Source organism: Phascolarctos cinereus, unplaced genomic scaffold, assembly GCF_003287225.1.
Source record: "Phascolarctos cinereus isolate Bilbo 61053 unplaced genomic scaffold, phaCin_HiC Scaffold_2;HRSCAF=192, whole genome shotgun sequence".
Lineage (NCBI taxonomy): Eukaryota > Metazoa > Chordata > Mammalia > Diprotodontia > Phascolarctidae > Phascolarctos > Phascolarctos cinereus.
In genome coordinates, this window is record NW_027555625.1 from 389936596 (window position 1) to 389955224 (window position 18629).

The 18629-nt window shown below is 39.9% G+C and overlaps 1 protein-coding gene across 2 annotated transcripts in view; it reads left to right on the top strand.

The window, feature by feature from the left end:
• SGCD (sarcoglycan delta) overlaps nucleotides 1-18629 on the top strand; it is a 494181-nt gene that overhangs the window by 326158 nt on the left and 149394 nt on the right. For both annotated transcript variants that reach the window (XM_020974625.2, XM_020974624.2), the window contains exons 4-5: nucleotides 1480-1567; nucleotides 5912-6031. In XM_020974625.2, coding sequence (XP_020830284.1) covers nucleotides 1480-1567; nucleotides 5912-6031 — 208 coding nt within the window. The remainder of the gene's footprint in view (nucleotides 1-1479; nucleotides 1568-5911; nucleotides 6032-18629) is intronic.

Below are 18629 nucleotides of genomic sequence, written 5' to 3' on the forward strand. Positions count from 1 at the left end.
CTTCTAGGTGCTCCAGAAACAGAAATGCTAGATGAAGGTGTGATTACACAGTTGAGTTGGCTCAAAATCCTACATATCGTTTCTCAACTTCTCCATTAAATCATTCAAGCCTTGCAGTGAGTGTCCTAAGTAGACGCAATTCCCTGAACTCAGAAAGAATCTGTTCAACTGGATGCCTCTGTCATTCAGATTACTATCCATGTCTAGGTCAGGTTAATACTGAAAGTGGAATAAGCAGGGTTATGCTGGAGCCAGCTCCAACCGGCTTCCAAGAGCCAATTTTTAAATGTTCAGTGTAAGCATTTACATCTCAGAAGTTGGCAACCCCTGCAAATCAGGGCTTGATTGTCTAAACATTAGTAATAATGCAGATTAAACTTAAAAGTCCTCTGCGACTTTTTGGAAAGCTGGTTGTTAAACATTTACCATCACATCCCTGAATAAGAGGCACAGAAAGACAGCTTTCTCCCAAATTCATAGATTTCTTTCCATAAACTAACCCTAGTATGTCCAATATGGGCTCATAGAAGGTGTCAATACATGTGTATTTGCCATTTGGCTGCATATCTAATATTCTCTATCCTAAAATTATCTTATAATTTTCTGGACTGGTTTCCGTCAGGGTTATGGTGCCTGAGGGGAGAAATCGTGTATCTTCTATGAAATTTATATAAAATTTCTTGCTGTTGTGAGAGCTTGTTCTTTTATGAGTTCAAGGCAGGAAGGGTGAGGTGGCAAGGCCCAGAGTACTTGTATCACACACGCAGTATTGGTCAGTATGTAGCCATACCGCTCATGTGGGCTATCTCAGTGACAGGCCACAAAAACAAGCAGTGTTGTATAGGGGAAAAAGCAGAAACTTGAAGTCAGGAAGACCGGGTTTCCATCCTGCCTCTTACATTTGCTAGATATATGACTATGGGCAAGTCACTTAAACTCTCCAGATCTCAGTTTCCTTCTCTGTAAAATTATGGGGTTGAATTAGATGTCCCCTGTTCTAAATCCATATGAGTCTGTGATCCTTTGATTGTATGTATATAGTCTAGCCTTGGTGGTGCTCCATATTCTGTCCACAGGAAGCATCCTATTCCAGAGACATATAACCTAACAGGTTTATCAGTGCTTGACAGGTTCCAAAATCCTAAGGTGAGGTGGAGAAAGCCTCACTCCAGACCCAACTCTACATTAATGGAGACTATAAATGGTTCTGTCAGCAGGCATATGTCCTGTTTCTCTCATGAGTTCCTGCAATGACAAATAGTTGTTGGGGTGGGGGATGCAATTTGGTGCCATGATAAAGGCCTGGTATTCGTCTAAGAGTGGAGAATGCTTCACTGTCCGGTTTTGCAAAGACTTAGGAGTACCAGATTCACCCTGGGCTCTACCCAATCCACAAGCTATTTACAGACAAGGGCTGTTGTTTTCTGCTGGGAAGCCTGGCATCATTTTTACATGTTTTCTCTTGTGCTCCTATTATAGGGCAATCCACTGTACTTCAAATCTGCCAGAAATGTTACAGTGAACATACTCAATGACCAGACTAAAGTTCTTACTCAGCTTATCACAGGTAAGGAAGGAAGCGTACAACCAGTTCGCGGAAGAAACGGGGGCTAGACCATCAAGCTATATTGCTGAAAGAATGCCGTGTGAATTATTAAGTCAAGCAGAGCGTGTGCTTTAGAACGGCTCTCTCTACCATAGCCATTGGCCACGTGACAACTCTGTAGAAGGAAGCAGCTCCCTAGTGTTTTCCATCATCTTCCCAAAATGAAAACAGAAATTGGTTATTATTAGCAGTAACAATTGAAGTAATAAACACAGACCATGGGGTAATGGTAATCATGCCAAATGATAGGTTCAGCTGGCCCGTGCAATTTATAATCAGTAACAAACAGGCAGCATTCTGCTAGGGTTTAGTGGAGGGAAGGAAAGAAAAGGGAGAGAAAAAAAAACACCTTCTTCTTCTAGGACAGAATTATACATCCAGGGAGAAAATGCCAACTGCTTGGTTTGGGAGTCAGGCAAAGAACACAGATGGACATTTCCATTTGGGGAAGCCATTTGTCCAAATGTCCCAAAACCTTACCCTGATGGAAACATCTGGGATTAACACAAATTTACCCAAGGTATAGGGAAGCAGTTGTCTTTCGTTGGCCAGATGCCCTTCAACCATTGGAAGAAAAATCCATTTCCATCCATCATTTTGTAGTTGGGGCTAAAGTTTGGGAAACTCACTGCCTGCAGCTGGTTTGGAGGGTGTTTTAAAGGATGGAGTATGTGAAATGCTTACACCCTCCACAAACTGAGGGACTGAGGGACTGGCAGAATTGCTGAATGGCAGAGCCTGTAATCCATAAACATGTTGTTTCTGTGTTACATTGGATTGTCAGCCTCGCTTATATAACATCTGGCTGGCAGTCACAATGCTAAATAATTAAATAAACAGCTTCAGTAAGCAGTGATTTAAGCGTGTGTGTGAAAACTGCTGCAAGGAGAGAAATAAATACAACCACGAGCTCCCAGATTCCCACATTTGAAAAGAAGCTGTTTAGTCTGTTGATCATTTGCCACTTATTTGCAATGGAATATTTGGTTTCCTTGAGTGAGCTAGCTTTGATAAAGCTGGATCTGCCCAACCACTCTGGAGTTCAGCCAGAGCCACCTCTACCTCTCTCTCCCTCTCTCTGTCTCTCTCTGTCTCTCTGTCTCTCTCTGTCTCTCTGTCTCTCTCTGTCTCTCTGTCTCTCTCTCTCTCTCTCTCTCTCTCTCTCTCTCTCTCTCTCTCTCTCTCTCTCTCTCTCTCTCTCTCTCTCTTTCTCACTTTCTTTCACCGTAGCACCCCTCCAGGTGAGGGTGGAAGTTAGAGATTGCTAAGATTCAGATGAGCCTCGCAAGATGCTTGTTGGCCAAAACACCCAACTCCAATATGAACTTTTCTAGTTGTGTTCTGAGAAAGCTGATGGATAGGATCCTGATTTGGCTCTGGATGAAAACAAATAAATGAGCAAAAGCCAAGCCTCCAATCTAACCACAGTTTCCTCCTCTACTAGGCAGTGCACACAGATAGCAGGCCAGAGGTTCCTCATAGTTAATCTCTATGACTTCTTCTTGTTATAAGATCCTCTCTTTTCTGAGACAGTGTCATAGTAACAGCACTGGATTTAGAATCAGAGTTTCTGGAGTCAGAGGTTCTGGAATCAAATCCTGCTTCTGCAAACTACTTCTTGTGTGCCTTACGCAAGTCACCTTCCCTTTCAGGGCCACTTTTTCCTCCTGTGAGATGAAAAGGTTATCAATCACTTGAACTAGAACACCCCAGTAGGCTTTCCAAACTTTCAAACTTGGTGAGCCTAGCCTAGGCTATCAAATCACTGCCTTCTTCTGAAGAGAGAGATCAGACCTGGCAGGCAGGCAGAACGTTGATAGTGCCCAAACTACAGATGCGTTGTGCAAATCAATTATTCAGAACTTGGAAACGTGTATTTTCCCCATAGTGTTATGAATAACAAATAAGTTGTCAGACTAGCCCAAAATGACAAATTTTAACTCAGAATATAACTAAAATATGATATTTATAGTAGCTTAAAGCCTGGAATCCTACCAAATACTAAGGGAGATTTCCTTAGGGAAGGGGCTCAAGATGCCAACTATGTAGTAGGTGGTGCTGGTGGTAGGGGCATGGGTGTGGGAAGCTGTTTTCCACATGTATAGGCCCTTTTTAAGTCGAGTGTTGACAAGTTGAGGCCTGCAGATCAGGATTCCACTTTCTTTCTTGATGAGATACTCATTCTGATGCTTAGTAGGGAGCCTTTCAGGGTTGGAGGCATGCCTACGTGGCCAACTTTACCTGCCACTTTAGAATACTGATTTTCTAGTCCCAAAGTGGGACTTAGACTTGAAGTTAACCCAGAGAATGTTCTTTCTCCTGGGCATTCTTCCATTTTTCTTGCCTTTCCCTCTAGATTCCATCTGTAAAATTCCAGCCATGTCTGGATCAACTGGGGAAGTTTGGCAGCTGTGAGTGAAGCAGACAAAAGGACAAGCCTTCCATATTATTGAGCCAGACTGCCCGGTTTCAGCCAATGCTGCCAAGTGCTGAGCTTTAAACACCCAGATAGTGCTGGCCCTCAGTAAATCCCACTGTGTGCTCTGGGCAGCCCTTAAAAGGAAGATAACTGCGCTGTGTCGTGCGCTCTGAGTTCAGTGAAGTCATCTAGGGGTCTTCTCCTCTGCGACTCTCAGGCAACACTTTGGGTTCAGAGTTAGCTCAAAGGCCTTATGCTCCTCAGGGATTTCACTTGTTCTTTGGGCTAGTCTGGGACCAGCCTTTTGCCTCCTGAATTAAATAGGTATGGGGGAGGGGGAGGAACACAGTATTAAATTCCTCCTACCCATAAAGCTCTTGCAAAGGCAACATGCAACTCCAGGGTACCTAGGCAGTATGTGTGTCTGTTTAGGGGGAAATGGGGATGGGAGTGGAAGGTCAGAGAAAGCCATTACAGTTTTCTTTGAGACCTGGAGGTTTAAGTCTATGCCACTGTTTCTATTTTTTTTATTTTTATTTTTTTTAGGCAATTGAGGTTAAGTGACTTGTCCAGGGTCACAGAGCTAGTAAGTGTCAAGTGTTTGGTCTGAAGCCACATTTGAACTCAGGTCCTCCTGACTTCAGGGCCAGTGCTCTGTCCACTGCGCCACCTAGCTGCCCTTTTCTTTTTTTTTTTTTTTTAGGTAATTGGGGTTAAGTGACTTGCCCAGGGTCACAGAGTTAGTAAGTGTCAAGTGTTTGGTCTGAGGCCACATTTGAACTCAGGTCCTCCTGACTTCAGGGCCAGTGCTGTATCTACTGCTCTGCCTAGCTGCCCCTATGTCACTGTTTCTATATAGATAGAAATGTGGTTTAGTGGAATGTGTATTCAGACTGGGAATCCAGATCCCTAGATTATGGGTGTTGCTCTATCACTAATTCATTCTGTTACCTTTGGCAACTTAGTCTCCCTCTCTGGGCTTCGCCTTGCCCCTCTTTTATACTTAAGGCATAGGTCTAAGGCCCATTTTACCAGTAAAACTGTGATTTTTCTTTTTTTCCATTTCTATGCTATTTCCTCTTTGCTCTGGTAGTTGGCCCTGATCTTAAGTGACCCAAACCATACAGTGAAAGACTTGTTTTGATTTCTTATTGGACAAAGAGGCCAAGTATGCAAATTGAGCTGATTGTATGGAAGAAACCCTCTAACAGAAGCCCTTCATTCATCTATGCAGAGTTGGTCTTTTGGACAAAATAGATCTTGGCTTCAGGTAACAGGAAATCACAGTAAATTCCCTGAGTAGCCAAGTAATTCCCAGGTTTTGAATGCTGTCCACGTAGGTAGGCCCTGAACTAACTCTGTCAAGGAAGTTGAGGTATCTATCCCAATGTATCTCCACTCCAGGACTTTAAGGGATTTGCATGACCTGAAAGAGTGAAAAAAGATTCCTAAAATGCCTGACTTTCAGTCCCTGGACTCAATCAGAGAATTTTAGGCTTAGAGAAAATCTTAAATGGTGGTTTTGTCCATCACCCCATTTCCAGGCCATACTACATGCAAAACAACTGAAGAGAAAAATCTATATTGTTTTTAAAGAGTCTAGGAGGAGGTTTATATAACTTCCCCCAGTAACCAAGTTCAATATTTAATATTCTGGGAATTAGCTTACATCTGGACATAGATTTTTATTCTGACATATAAGGTATGACTATAAAATACTGTAAATAGCTTTTTGTATGGCTTGTGAAAATCATTGTTTGATGGAACTCATGTTAGCTTCCCAGATATTATCTTGATTTTTTTTCTTTTTAATGAAAAGACAAGTTTAATTGATTTATAATCATAATTTCTTTTTCTTCTCTTTCCACTTCCCACGCCCAATCTAGGTCCCAAAGCAGTGGAAGCTTATGGCAAAAAATTTGAGGTGAAAACCGTCGATGGAAAATTGTTGTTTTCTGCAGATGACAATGAAGTGGTGGTTGGAGCAGAAAGATTAAGAGTCTTAGGTAAGGGATCTTGTTGACTAAAATGGTGTGATCCTTCTGTGCACTTTTAAATGGAAAGGAAGAAACAGAAAAAATGGGAAATTTAGGAATTGATGGGATTGGACTATCTCATTAAGGAAAGCCAGGGAAATCTCTGCAGTACCAAGGGACCAGGCAACATTTCCTGGGTCATGTGTGTAAAATGAGGAAGTACTACGAGATAGTTTGGCATAATGGGAAAAACCTTTGTTCTGGGGTCATCCAACCTGGGATTTTACTCTGTATGTGACCTTGGACAATTCAAATAACTATCTCTGAACTTTAGTTTCCTCTTCTATACAGTGAGATGGGTTGGATGACATGATGTTTAAGGTCCTGTTCATCTTTATCTATATAAAACCATGAAGGGTGGTTCAACTTTCAACTGATATAGAGCAGGGTAGGGTGTAATGAGGGGAATCATAGTACGATTAAAAGAGCACTGGAACTAGAGTCAAAGACTTGACTTCAGATATGACCTTTGCTGTGAATACCTTTGTGATGTTGAGTTGGTTTCTTAACCTTTCTTCGTTTTCATTATCTAAATGAAGGTACCTTCCAGCTCCAATCAATCAATCAATAAACCAACAATCACTCATTAAAAATCTATTGTGTGCCAAGCACCAGACTAGGCACTGGATACAAAGATAACAATGAAACGGTTGTTCCCTGCACACAGGTAGCTTACGTTCTATTGGGAGAGAAAGCAGATGTGTATTTTAGAGCATCTGCTCCAAGTCTAAATCCCAACTACCAGTTCCATTGGCAGGCAAGATCCCTAGAGAATGATGAACAGTTCTCTCCTCATCCCCATGCTTCACCCATTCTAGAGACAGCCCTAAGAGCCTGAGGCTTCTGGAATAGTGTCTTATGAGCCCCTGTTCCTGTGCTTCCTATTGATTATCAGCCACTAGTCACAATTGGCTTCTAGAAAAGATATTTAGTAATGTGCTATAGTAAGAACAGTTGATACGAAAGAGTCCTTGGCCGAAGTCTGAGTTCTCTCGTGAGTATGTACAAGTTCATGGAAAGGGTGGGCTCAAAGAGTCTGTGGTGCTGAGGAACACATATAAGTGTACACAGGTGGCAAAGTGGTAACTCCCAACTCCTCAGCACTCCTTTTTTGACTCCACAGCCAGTATTCTTTTCTAGTTCAACGGGACACATGACTTGAACTCCTTGAAGCATGAGTAACATCAACTTTGGCCTCAAGTGATCATCTAGTCAGCACTTTGATTTATAAGCTCACTTAGGAACCATCATACCAAAATGAGCATGCTGGGGAGGGGAGGGGAAGGGAGCCGAGTGCAGAGAATACTGGACTGAGTCATAGACCGAAGCTCAAATGCCACCTCACATTATCTCTATGGGATTCTGACTGAGTTCTTTCATCCTCTGCATCTCAGTAGATTAAATATATTAAATGAGGACAGTAGATCAAATATCTTTAGCACTCTCTTCTGCTGGGACATTTTTTTGCTCTCTGTCCTCTTCAGTGTCCCCTGACATTCTGTGTTCTATGTTCTGAGGTCCTTTCTAGTTGTGACATTTGGAATCAGAGACCTGGGTTCAAATCCTAGCTCTGCCACTTCCCATCTGTCAACGGAAAAGTCATGTAACCTGTCTGGGCCTCAGTTTGTTTCCTTGTTTAGGAAATGAAGGTGTTAAAGTAGACAACATCTGCGGTTCCTTCCAGCTCAAAATCTATAATTTTGTAATCCTATCCTACTTTACTGAATCCCAGAGAGGGCCTATGGTTCCTATGACCTTCTATTGAAGGTCAGCCTTGGTGTCAGGAGGAGACTGAAAGTCGTGCCTCGGATATAACACTGGTTGGATGAGTGTGAACAAATCACTTAACTTCTCAGTACCCCAGCAATTCTCTAAAAGAGCCAGTTCTCCAAGTGTGGAATACTCCCCCACTCCCAACCTAGACCCTTTTAGGGGGTCTATTTTCATAATAATACTAAGACATGTCAATTTCTAATATGGCAAATATTGATATATATAACACACATGAACAAAAGCTCTTAGGTGGTGGGGGAGGGCATCCTTAATAATTTTTAAAAGTGTAAAGGAGTCCTGAGACCAAAAAAATGGGGAACTACTACTCTAAGATTGTAACTTAAAATGAGTGAGACGGATCTAATCGGGGGAGGGAAATTCCATACCCAGTGTTTCTCGTATAGATAGAAAAAACATCAACGATCTCCCTCTTTCCCCTCTTCCATATATGTGCGTATACACATATGTGTATATATGTACATATACACATATGTGTATATATATGTACATATACACATTATGTGTATCTGTATATACTATGTGTGTATTACATACATTGTGTATCTATACATGTGTATATATGGACATATGTGTGTGTTTGTATTTACTTATGTATATGTATATATGTATGTGTTTATAAATGCGAATGTACTATATAAACATGTAGAGATTATATATGCATATGTGTGTATAGATATATGAGCAGCCTCAAACATTCAGGGAAGTAGCATTACTTGGGGTCAGAGATGATCCGTGTAGGGAAAGGCAAAGCGTGCTAGTGCCTTCCAGGCTATTTCTGACTATGAGATAAATGAAGAAAATCAGATTTCCCCTTCCCCTGCCTATTAGAATAAATCCTTTACCAGCACTAAAATCATCCTACAGGGGGAAAAAATGATGGTACTTTTAGCAAGACAGTTTTGCACAAACTGATTTTAGCACTTACCATTAGTTACTGTGGAACATTATGAGTCACCAGCTAGCTTTAAGCTCTGACTTTGAAAAGCTTAAGGATAATTCGGGGTGTTCAAATGCTTGGTTTTTATCATAGTTTAAATGATCCTGCTATGGTATATTTTTTTAAAATGCCCTCCCCCCCATACACAAACAGTTATTTATGCTGATGCTTTGAAGCCAATATGAATCTCTTGCATCCATTGCTTTTTTTTTAATCTCAGAGTTACATTTATCGAGGTTTTTCTTTCAGAGTCAGAGCCTCTGCCAATGTTGAAGAACATTTACTTTTTACTCTTCAATGGGAATGAAACTCTGTGATAAATATCCCTGCCGTTACCCAAGCTTCTAGGACTTGAAACAGACCACTTCACCAATCTCATACTCACCTGAGTCAATGAAATGCCTATAACCTGTGGCTGAATGAGCTCCCAGGCACACCTTCCTTTAGCGAGTGGTGGTTAGGATGGGATGACTCCCAGATAATTTTATTTTAAGGTAAATGAAAAGCTTTTATCTCCTAGTTGATAAATCACACAGACTCTAGGGAAGTTTCAAATTCTCACCAATGATAAGATATCCTAGTCCAGGGGTGGGGAACCTGGCCTTGAGGCCACATGGGGCCCTTCAGATGCTCAAGTGTGGCCCTTTGACTGAATCCAAACTTCACAGAACAAATCCCGCTTTCTTCTTTTGTTGATCTGAGGTAACTTTTGTGGATATTTCAGGCCATTCTGTAAGGAAAGTGAATGGGGAGAGAGCTATAACACAGTGATGATTTTTTTTTTTTTTGGGGGGGTACTGTGGGGGAAGGGGGGTTGTTGTGATTGTTTTTGTTGTTGTTTTGCTATCAGGTTCCTTCTACCCTTTCTATCTCCTTCCTCTGCCACAGCAAAATGTGTCTTAAGGTTTTCTTATCTTCAGACCAAGGTATTAAAAGAAACCCTGGTTTAAAATTGTGTTAGAGCACAGTAAATTTGAGACAAGTTATGTTGTGTTCTGGTAAGCAGGTCTACCTCTAAGACAAATGGGAAAATAGGGGAAGTAAATGACTTGGGATAATTCCCTTTGAAAAGGAGATAGAATATAAAAGACAGTAATAGTGCTCTGTTTCTCAAGATCCAATAACCAACCTGCTATTGCCTAGGATTTCCCCAAGCTCTGGAATGACTATTTGGCCTTGCTCTCCTACACAGTTCCACATGCCCCAGGTTTCTATGTCTCTTCCCCATCAAAACTTATCTGTTCCAAATCTCAGTACTTTAAGATCTTGTTCTTTTCCCAGGTAAATCAGAGACTCTGATCCATAATGAGGGGTTCCTAGATGGCAATAGTTTAAGTATCAGCCTTTCAAAATAATAATCTTGGATTTTGTCACTGTTCTTCATTGCCTTAGCCCAGAGGACAGAGGAAGGTGGGGACTTTAGACTCTTCGAGCGAGGCTACTTGGGAAGGTATTTTTGGGTACCTCCAAACATGTCCTGTGGCTGATTTGCTATTTCCAAGAAAAGGATAGTCTTGTTTTGATGTCAGCTATGAGTGGGGTAGTATCTTTTCTTAAGGAAAGAGAACTGGACCTAAGAGTCAAGAAACCAGGGTTCTAGTCCCAGAACTTCTACTGACTAGCTATGTGGCCTTGGTCAAATCACTTGACATTTTTGCTCCTGTTTCCTTAACTATAAAATTGGGGAAATCATATCCACCAACCTCTAGTTTGTGAGGCTGTTTGGAGGATCGTACAAATTTATAAATGTGAAATGACTTTGAGGGGAAAAAATGTAAATACAATGCAGCATAAGGCAGTAGTGGTACTCACAAAAACAGATTCAACTAAAAATAAATATTCTGTGTTAAAGCCTTAGACAAAGCATACTGGTGATACCTTATAGTCTTACATAGTCATAGAATCTGAGAGCATTAGAATTAGAAGAAAATTTATTAGCCAAGGAGGTGCTGTAGACAATATAAACCTGGATTTCAGTGAAGCACTTGATAAAGTCACTCACAATTTAATTGCCATTTATTGTCATTATTGTCCTTATTTAATTATTATTGTTGTTGTTGTTGTCAATGAACCTTAATGATGTGTTGCCAATGGACAAGTCATGGCCTTGCCAGGCGTCTGTTGTCATCAGTGATATCATCATCATCATTATTTATGAAACCTAACAATCAAAGGTTGTCAATGAACAAGTCACAATTTCCCTGGGCCTCAGTTCCCTCATAAGTAAAGCAACAGAGTTGGATTGGATGGCCTCCTGGTCCCATCCAGCTCTCAATCTATATTCCTATAATCTCAGTGTTGCAAATTCCTTAGCACCTAGAGGTTTACTTTGAAAGAAATATAGAAAAACACCAAAACTGGAAGGAAAGAGGGGATGAGAGATAGTACTGGCATTTATAAGGAGTGTGCGACCTACTGATCTCATGTAAGCCTTACAACCACTCCCAGCAATAGCGATTTCAGGCACTATCACCACCACCTTCACCCTCCTTATTTTGTTTTTGGTACAGATTTCATTGCCATAGTGAACCCCGAGTGGGGAAACTCCCTTTACCATGAAGATCATCAACTCTTCTACAAGTTATAGCATCATAGAGTTGCTAATGGTAACAAGATGTTAAGTGGTTTCCCCAGGGTCACACAACCATTATATTTCAGTGACAGGACTTGAATTTGGGTTTTCCTAACTATGAGGCCCCCCCCTGTAACCATATACCAAAGTGCATGCTGTTTATAGGTGAAGAAATTGAGGGTCACAGATTAAATGACTTGACCATAATTACATACCTCAGTAAGTGCCAAAGACTGGATTCAAACCCAGGATTTCCTGACTCAAGGTCCAGCATCAATGTACTTGCTGCCCTGGTATGTGGACATAGTTTGAAATGAATTCCAAACCTGCTTTCATTTCTTGAATATATACTATGTGCGTGGCACTATGCTAGGCACTAGGGATACAGATTATTAAAAGTCATAGGGAACTTACTCTCAAGAAACTTATGATCTAGAAGAAAAGGATGGGACATGTTGCATAAACAAATGTGATGCAATGAGGGTAAAGAAGAAATCAAGACAAAATGGTTTGAGAAAATCTGAGAAAGTAGAGAATTTTTTCAGCTAGAATAATCAGGGAAGCCTTCGTGGAAGAGATAGGCTAAACTAGGCTTTAAAGGAAGTAAAGGCTTTCAATAGAGATATGGAGAGTATTTAAATGTCTTCAAACTGTACCTCCTCCTCCTTTCCTCCTGTAACACCCCTTCCCCCACACAAAGAGCAGTGACTGTATTTTAATGGATTTTTGGCTCATCGCCATTTCAGCATACCTAGAAGTAGGCTTTTATAAAAAGTAAGTTGCTTCTTAGGGTTTAAATGAATGTTTATAAAAATCATGCAGTTCACTTTCTCCTTAATCATTGACAAATTATTGGGGCGGCTAGGTGGTACAGTGGATAGAGCACCGGCCCTGAAGTCAGGAGGACCTGAGTTCAAATCCGGCCTCAGACCAGACACTTGACATGTACTAGCTATGTGACCCTGGGCAAGTCACTTAACCCCGATTGCCTTACTAAAACAAAAACAAAATCATTGACAAATTATTTGATAATGTGGCAACTTGGGAGAAGAAAGGAAAAGATGAATTTAAATATATTAATGCCCATTTTGTGGTGCTTTGGTACCTGACAGTGGCATGTGTTTTTAAGAACTAGTGTGATTGTGGGGGAGTTGGCCCCAACCGGTGAGTATATGTTTGTTCTGGAAAGCTGGCTAAGGCAAAATGCCATCCAACTGCATGCCACAAGTCATTGTTGTTCATGAGATTCCAGAGAGTACCAAAGCAAGAGGAGCATAGCCTTGAAAAAATAAAGAACAACATGGACCATGAAATATAACTCTGCTTGCTCTGCGTCCTACTAATCCTCTCCTCTCTCAATAAAGGATTAATTATTCAAAGTTGTTCTGAGATCTAAATTAGTTTGGTGGTGTTGGCACTAGGGAAAAGGGGAAATTTGTAAAGCTCGTAGTCTTTCTCTTTTCCAATCCGTCATCCACACAACTGACAAAATGAACTTGCTAATGTGCAGTCCTGCCCCGTTTCTCTGTGCTTTCCTATTACTTATAGGACAAAATGCACAATCCCTAAACAGGGCATCTGTGGTTGTTGTTGGGGCATTTCAGTCATCTCTGACTCCAACCTCTGTCCATGGAGGCTTCTTGACATAGATACTGGAGTGGTTTGCCATTTCCTTCTTCAGTGGCAAATACTGGTCACACAGATAGGAAATGTCTGAGGTCACATTTGAACTCAGGTCTTCCTGACTCAAAGCCGGTGCTCTGTCTACTGTGCCACCTAGCATTTAAGACTCTCTAAAGTCTGACTCCACTCTACCTCTTCAGCCTTAATTCACCTTGCTCCCCTCCACCTACCCCTATGCTGCAGGCAAAGTGGTTTACTAGATGTCCCTGTGATATAGTGGATAGGATACTGCACAGGGAGTCAGAAAGAAATTCTGCCTCAGTTGCCTACTTCTGTGTGAGTAGGCGCGTCACATAATGGCTCTCAGCTTCAGTTTCCTCATCTCAAAGTGAATATAATCACACCAAGGTCACAAGTTTACTATGATGGATAAATTACTTTATAAAATGATAACTGTTATTGCGATGACCTCTCACCTTGACATTCCATTCTTGACTTTCTTTGTATAGGCAGTTCCCCCATGCCATTCCTCCTACCATCTCTGCCTTTCAGAATCCTTATTTTCCCATCAAGGGCCTCCTCTAAGAAGCTTCCATGATATTTTAGTAGTTAGAGTACCCTTCCTCCCTCCCCATTATTTTGTCTTTACTTATCTGTGTATGTGTGTTTTTCCCCAACCACCCCAACACACACACATACTGTCTTTTACCAGGAAAATGTTAAGCTCCTTCAGGATGCACACTATTTTGGATTTGTCTCTATTTTCACCATGCCTAAGCACAGTATCTTGGATACAGTTGGTGCTTAAAAATGTTTCTTGAATTGCACTGAAACAAGAATACTATTCACAACAAAGCCCGTGGGAAATAGCAACCATCTTAGAAATACCTTTCTCCCCCAACTCATAGAACTCATTAAACTGATGGATATTTCAGGTATCACTTCTATGCTGAATCCTAAGTCCATATGGAGAGGTTTGATTTTTCTTCCAAGGTCTGTCCTATATTTATAGCCACCAATTTGTATAACGTCCATCAATTTTTCTATCCATCCATCCATTAAACACACACACACACACAAATACTATACATATATATACACACTACATATATATATACACATATATATGTCTATGTATATACACACTATATATATATTATATATGTCTATATATATTTATATATGTAATATATACATATGGGTATTTATATCTATATACAACAATATGTGTGGAAGGAAACAGTGTGAGATCAAGCTGAAAGACAATGTGGTGCCAGATTATAGAAGATCTTGAATGCCAAGTAAAAGAGTTTAAATCTTACTTGGAAGGCAGTAGTGAACTGCTGAACACTTCTTGGGTGAAGGGATAGCATGTGGAGACATAACATGAGTAGGGTAACCAGGGCTTTACAACAGAGCATCAACATGTAGAGAGTTCTAAAGGCATTTGCATTGCCTTCTACAGGCAAAAATAACTTAACTTAGAACTTATTTAATAAGAATGATTAATTAAACAATGAAATCTATAGATGGGACATTTCCTCATCCGTATGGCTACACCCCAGCTAAGAAGCCCCATCCAACCCTCTTCAATTCACCTTGATAGGAGTATTACCAGGAGTGGCCTCACAGTGTCCAGTAATATGTCATCAATATCAATATTTGAGATTCCTTTTACCAACCTCTACCACGCTGCTCTACTGATCTAAATTTGACTTTTAAAAAAGTCCATCAATCACTCTGAAAACATTTATTAACAGCATTTGTTAATATATGCCAGCTTCTGTACTAGGTACTGGGTATTTTTTAAGGGGGGTTGGGTCTAGACCTGTGATGCCAATGAAATCATTGGTATCAGGAACTCTGGTGAGAAAATCTCTCCTGCTAATGAAGATTGACACCTTCTGATATGCGTAGTCTTTGAGTTGCCAACAGTGAGAGATAAAGTGATCTGAGTAAGGTGGAACCTGAATGAGATCATTGTTGGCCTGGGAGGTTTCTGCCTTCTTCTAAATTTGGCCCTGAAACCTGGATCAGGCTTGTATCCATGTAATTTCATATAGTACCTTTTGTTTCCTTTATGGCTGGATTTTTATGATTTAGGGTGGGAGAAGTAGAAGGGTTATTTTCATCTGCATAGGGAATTTCCAGTGCAGAAAATTGAAGCAGACACATAGCTAATCTGTAACTTACAGGGTTAGAGCATTCATTATTTCGAGCACTGAGAAATCGTGACCTAGCAATTCTTCCTGACTACATGACTGGCCCTTTTATCCACTAAAACAAGCTGCTTCTCTTTTATTCTTTAATTAGGGAAAAGGTGTTTTGTTTTGTTTTGTAAATTCTATTCAGTAGTTTGACTAAATAGAGGATTACCTCACTATTCAGTCCCCATCATCCTCTAAGCTATATTGCTATAGATGTCCAAGGTCTTGACTAAAACACTATGAAAGCTTATTGGCAAACCTACTAAGCTGGAGCATCATACTGCCTTTTTGTACTCATAATGCTCTTTTGTACTGCAATTATCTATTCCTTTGTCATACTTCCCCATGAGACTATAAATGCCTTTGAGTATGGGGACCGTATCCTATTGATCTTTGTCTTTCTTCCAGGGCTTAGTGGACAGTTAATTAACAGTAATAATTGCTATTATTAGTAAGTAATTGCTCACCTTCACGTAGCCCTTAAGCATTGACAAAGTATTTTCCTCAAGACATGTTAAATAGAAGACTATCCCAGTTTTTTTTAGATGAAGAAGCAAAGAATTGAAGTGAATTATCTAGTCATTCAGCAAGTAAATGTCAGAGATGGGACTGAATGAGGTTTGATTCCAAGGACTGTACTGTGTAAGAATGAAGGAAAGAAGGAATAAGTGAGTGAGTGAATCACTGAAAGAAATAAACTCGCCTTATAATAATAATAAACTCAGTAAACTCAATCTGAAAGAAATAAACTCACATTCTTGCCCTTGAGAGGGGAGGCAGCTTGCACTCAGGCCCCCAGATTCTAAATCCAACCTTTGTTACTTCAAGGTGTTTCTCTGGAGATTGTTTGTTACCTTCTGTGTAGAGCAGGGATGGGGACCTGTGGCTACATGTGGCCTCGAGGCCACTGTTTCCCCACCTCTGATATAGAGTAATACTTTACTTTCCTTGATCTCTTTTAAGCTACAAGTTTCTAGTACCAAAACCTTGACGTGTTAGTGTATGTAACGAATAAGAATCTCATGTGTAGGAGCATCATGGTGAGGGTCATGTACCTGTATGACTAATGTAAGTGGTAATCTTTCAAAAGTGCTCAAGGTTACAGAATGAGCCACTATTATCATGTTAAAAATGTCATAAAGTTTAGGCAGACCATTTTCCTTTATGTTTTCATCTATACGAAGTAGAAGGAAGATATGAATAGCAGCCTAGCACAGTGACTTGTACAAAGTTAAGTACTTGATAAATATTCGTTGAAGTAAATGGAATATTTAAAAAAATACTCATTTGGTTGTAGACTCATTTAGCATTTATTCATTCATTCCATAAAAACTATGTTTAAGTGCCTACTATATGCAAGGCATCTATGGGGAGGGAGGGGGCAGACACAAAGATAATTATGAAATAGTCCCTACTTCACAGAATAGAATGTGTTGGGGGCACAAAAGAGTTGCAAAGTTGTAAAGTCGAAAGGGAAAAAAAGATCATTTTTGACTAGAAAAAATCATACAAGGCAACATGACGTGGTAGAAAGAATATTTAATTTGAAGTTAGAGATGCTATGATTCAATCCCAGCTCTGCTTCTTTACTTCTCCAGGTCTTGATTTCCTCATTTATAAATTGAGAAGACTGGCCCAGATAATTCCTAATGTCCCTCATGTTGGATTTGAAGTCAGAAAGACCTAAGTTAGAATTCTGTCTCAGATACTTACTAGCTGTATGTAACCAAGGTAAATCACTTAACCTTTCAGACTCAGTTTTCTATTCTGTAAAATGGAGGTAATAATAACATCTATTTCACATGATTGTTGTGAGGAGGATCAACTGAAATAGCATGTGCAAAGTGCTTTGAGAACCTTAAAGATCTACATAAATATTAGCTATGATCATTATTCTTATAAATCTTAGGATCCTGAAGATTCTTAGAGGAGGTGTCATTTCTCAGGCTCTGGACCACAAAGGAAGGGCAGGACCATAACAAGCGGAAATAAGGGAGCCCAGGCAGGAGAAAGAAGATATTCCAATTCTAGGGACCAAGGAAGCAAAGGTGTAGAGAAGGGAAAGCTACAAGAATATGTTTTCTATGACGGAAGGGACCATGGCTAATCTGAGCTTCAGAGGTCCCATGGGAACTAGTCATGGTACTCTGCACACTTAATAAATGCTTCATCATAGTGTTGTTGTAAAATGTAAATGTGTATGCTGTATAAACAGTAGCCCAAAGGGACTGGCAGTTGGGATCCGTTGAGGCGGGAAGGATTGTGAGGTACAGCTGAAAACATAAGGAAGAACTGCATTGTGGGTAGCAAAAGACTTTGAATCATTTTAAACCCATACGAGGGAATATCAAATATCTCTGAGATAACAAGGCAAGAGGAGACCCATTGCAGCATCCTACTAATTGAATATCAGAATTATCTCCTTTCAGTTAAGACCCTCTTTTTTTTCCCTGAAAGGAAGTCCACAAACTTAAAGTCAATGTATCTAAGACGAAACCTAATGAAAATAGCAAGGGAAACATAACTTTGATTTTCATTAATTACTAATTTCATTTAATAATAAATTGGACATTACAGCATTTATAAACAAAGCATAATCACGAAGCATTATTCTTACTCTTAATTAATTCTGTTCTCTAGATTAGTTTTAAAATATGTCCTCTAGATGCCACTTGATGCTAATTACTCAAGTTATGTTATTATCCATTCAAAAACATTTTTAATTAAATCTAAAGCTACTTAAATTAGCATAAGTTTTATAGAAATTAAAATATGGTCTGATGCTTAACTTATCCTTTTAAGGATTCACTAAAGAGTACCACATCAGGATTCCCCAGAGCCTCCAATCCTATTTATATGTTACATTTAGAAGGTAGCCTTGGGTGAATCTTCTGATTACATTCCAACAATTAATAGTTATGATGACAGGGAATTGTTTTTATTTAACAATTTCCCTGAGGAAATCTATATACAGTTGTAGCAAGCCTTCACAAGGAGCTTCTCATTACCTATAAAACTAGCCATCTTGGGTTACCCCAACAATCCCTGATAAGGCTGTCAAGGGAGAGTTTATGAGCATAGCCATCTTTCCTCCATGGTACTAATTTCAAAAGATTAGCAGAACCAAGAGGACATTGGATAAAGTAGCAGCAATATTGTCTTAAGAACAATTTGAGCTGCTAAATCATTTTGATCATTATAAATACTTGAATCAACTACAAAGAACCTATGAAAGAAGACACTATCTTCATCCAGAGAAAGAACTGATAAATAGAAGTATGTATAGAATGATTTTACATATATATGTGTGTGTGTGTGTGTGTGTGTGTGTGTGTGTGTATGTATGTGTAAATACACACACATACACATATACCTATTTGTGTCTAATGGCAGCCATCTCTAGGGTAAGGGGGAAGGGAAGGGGAATAAAAAGAA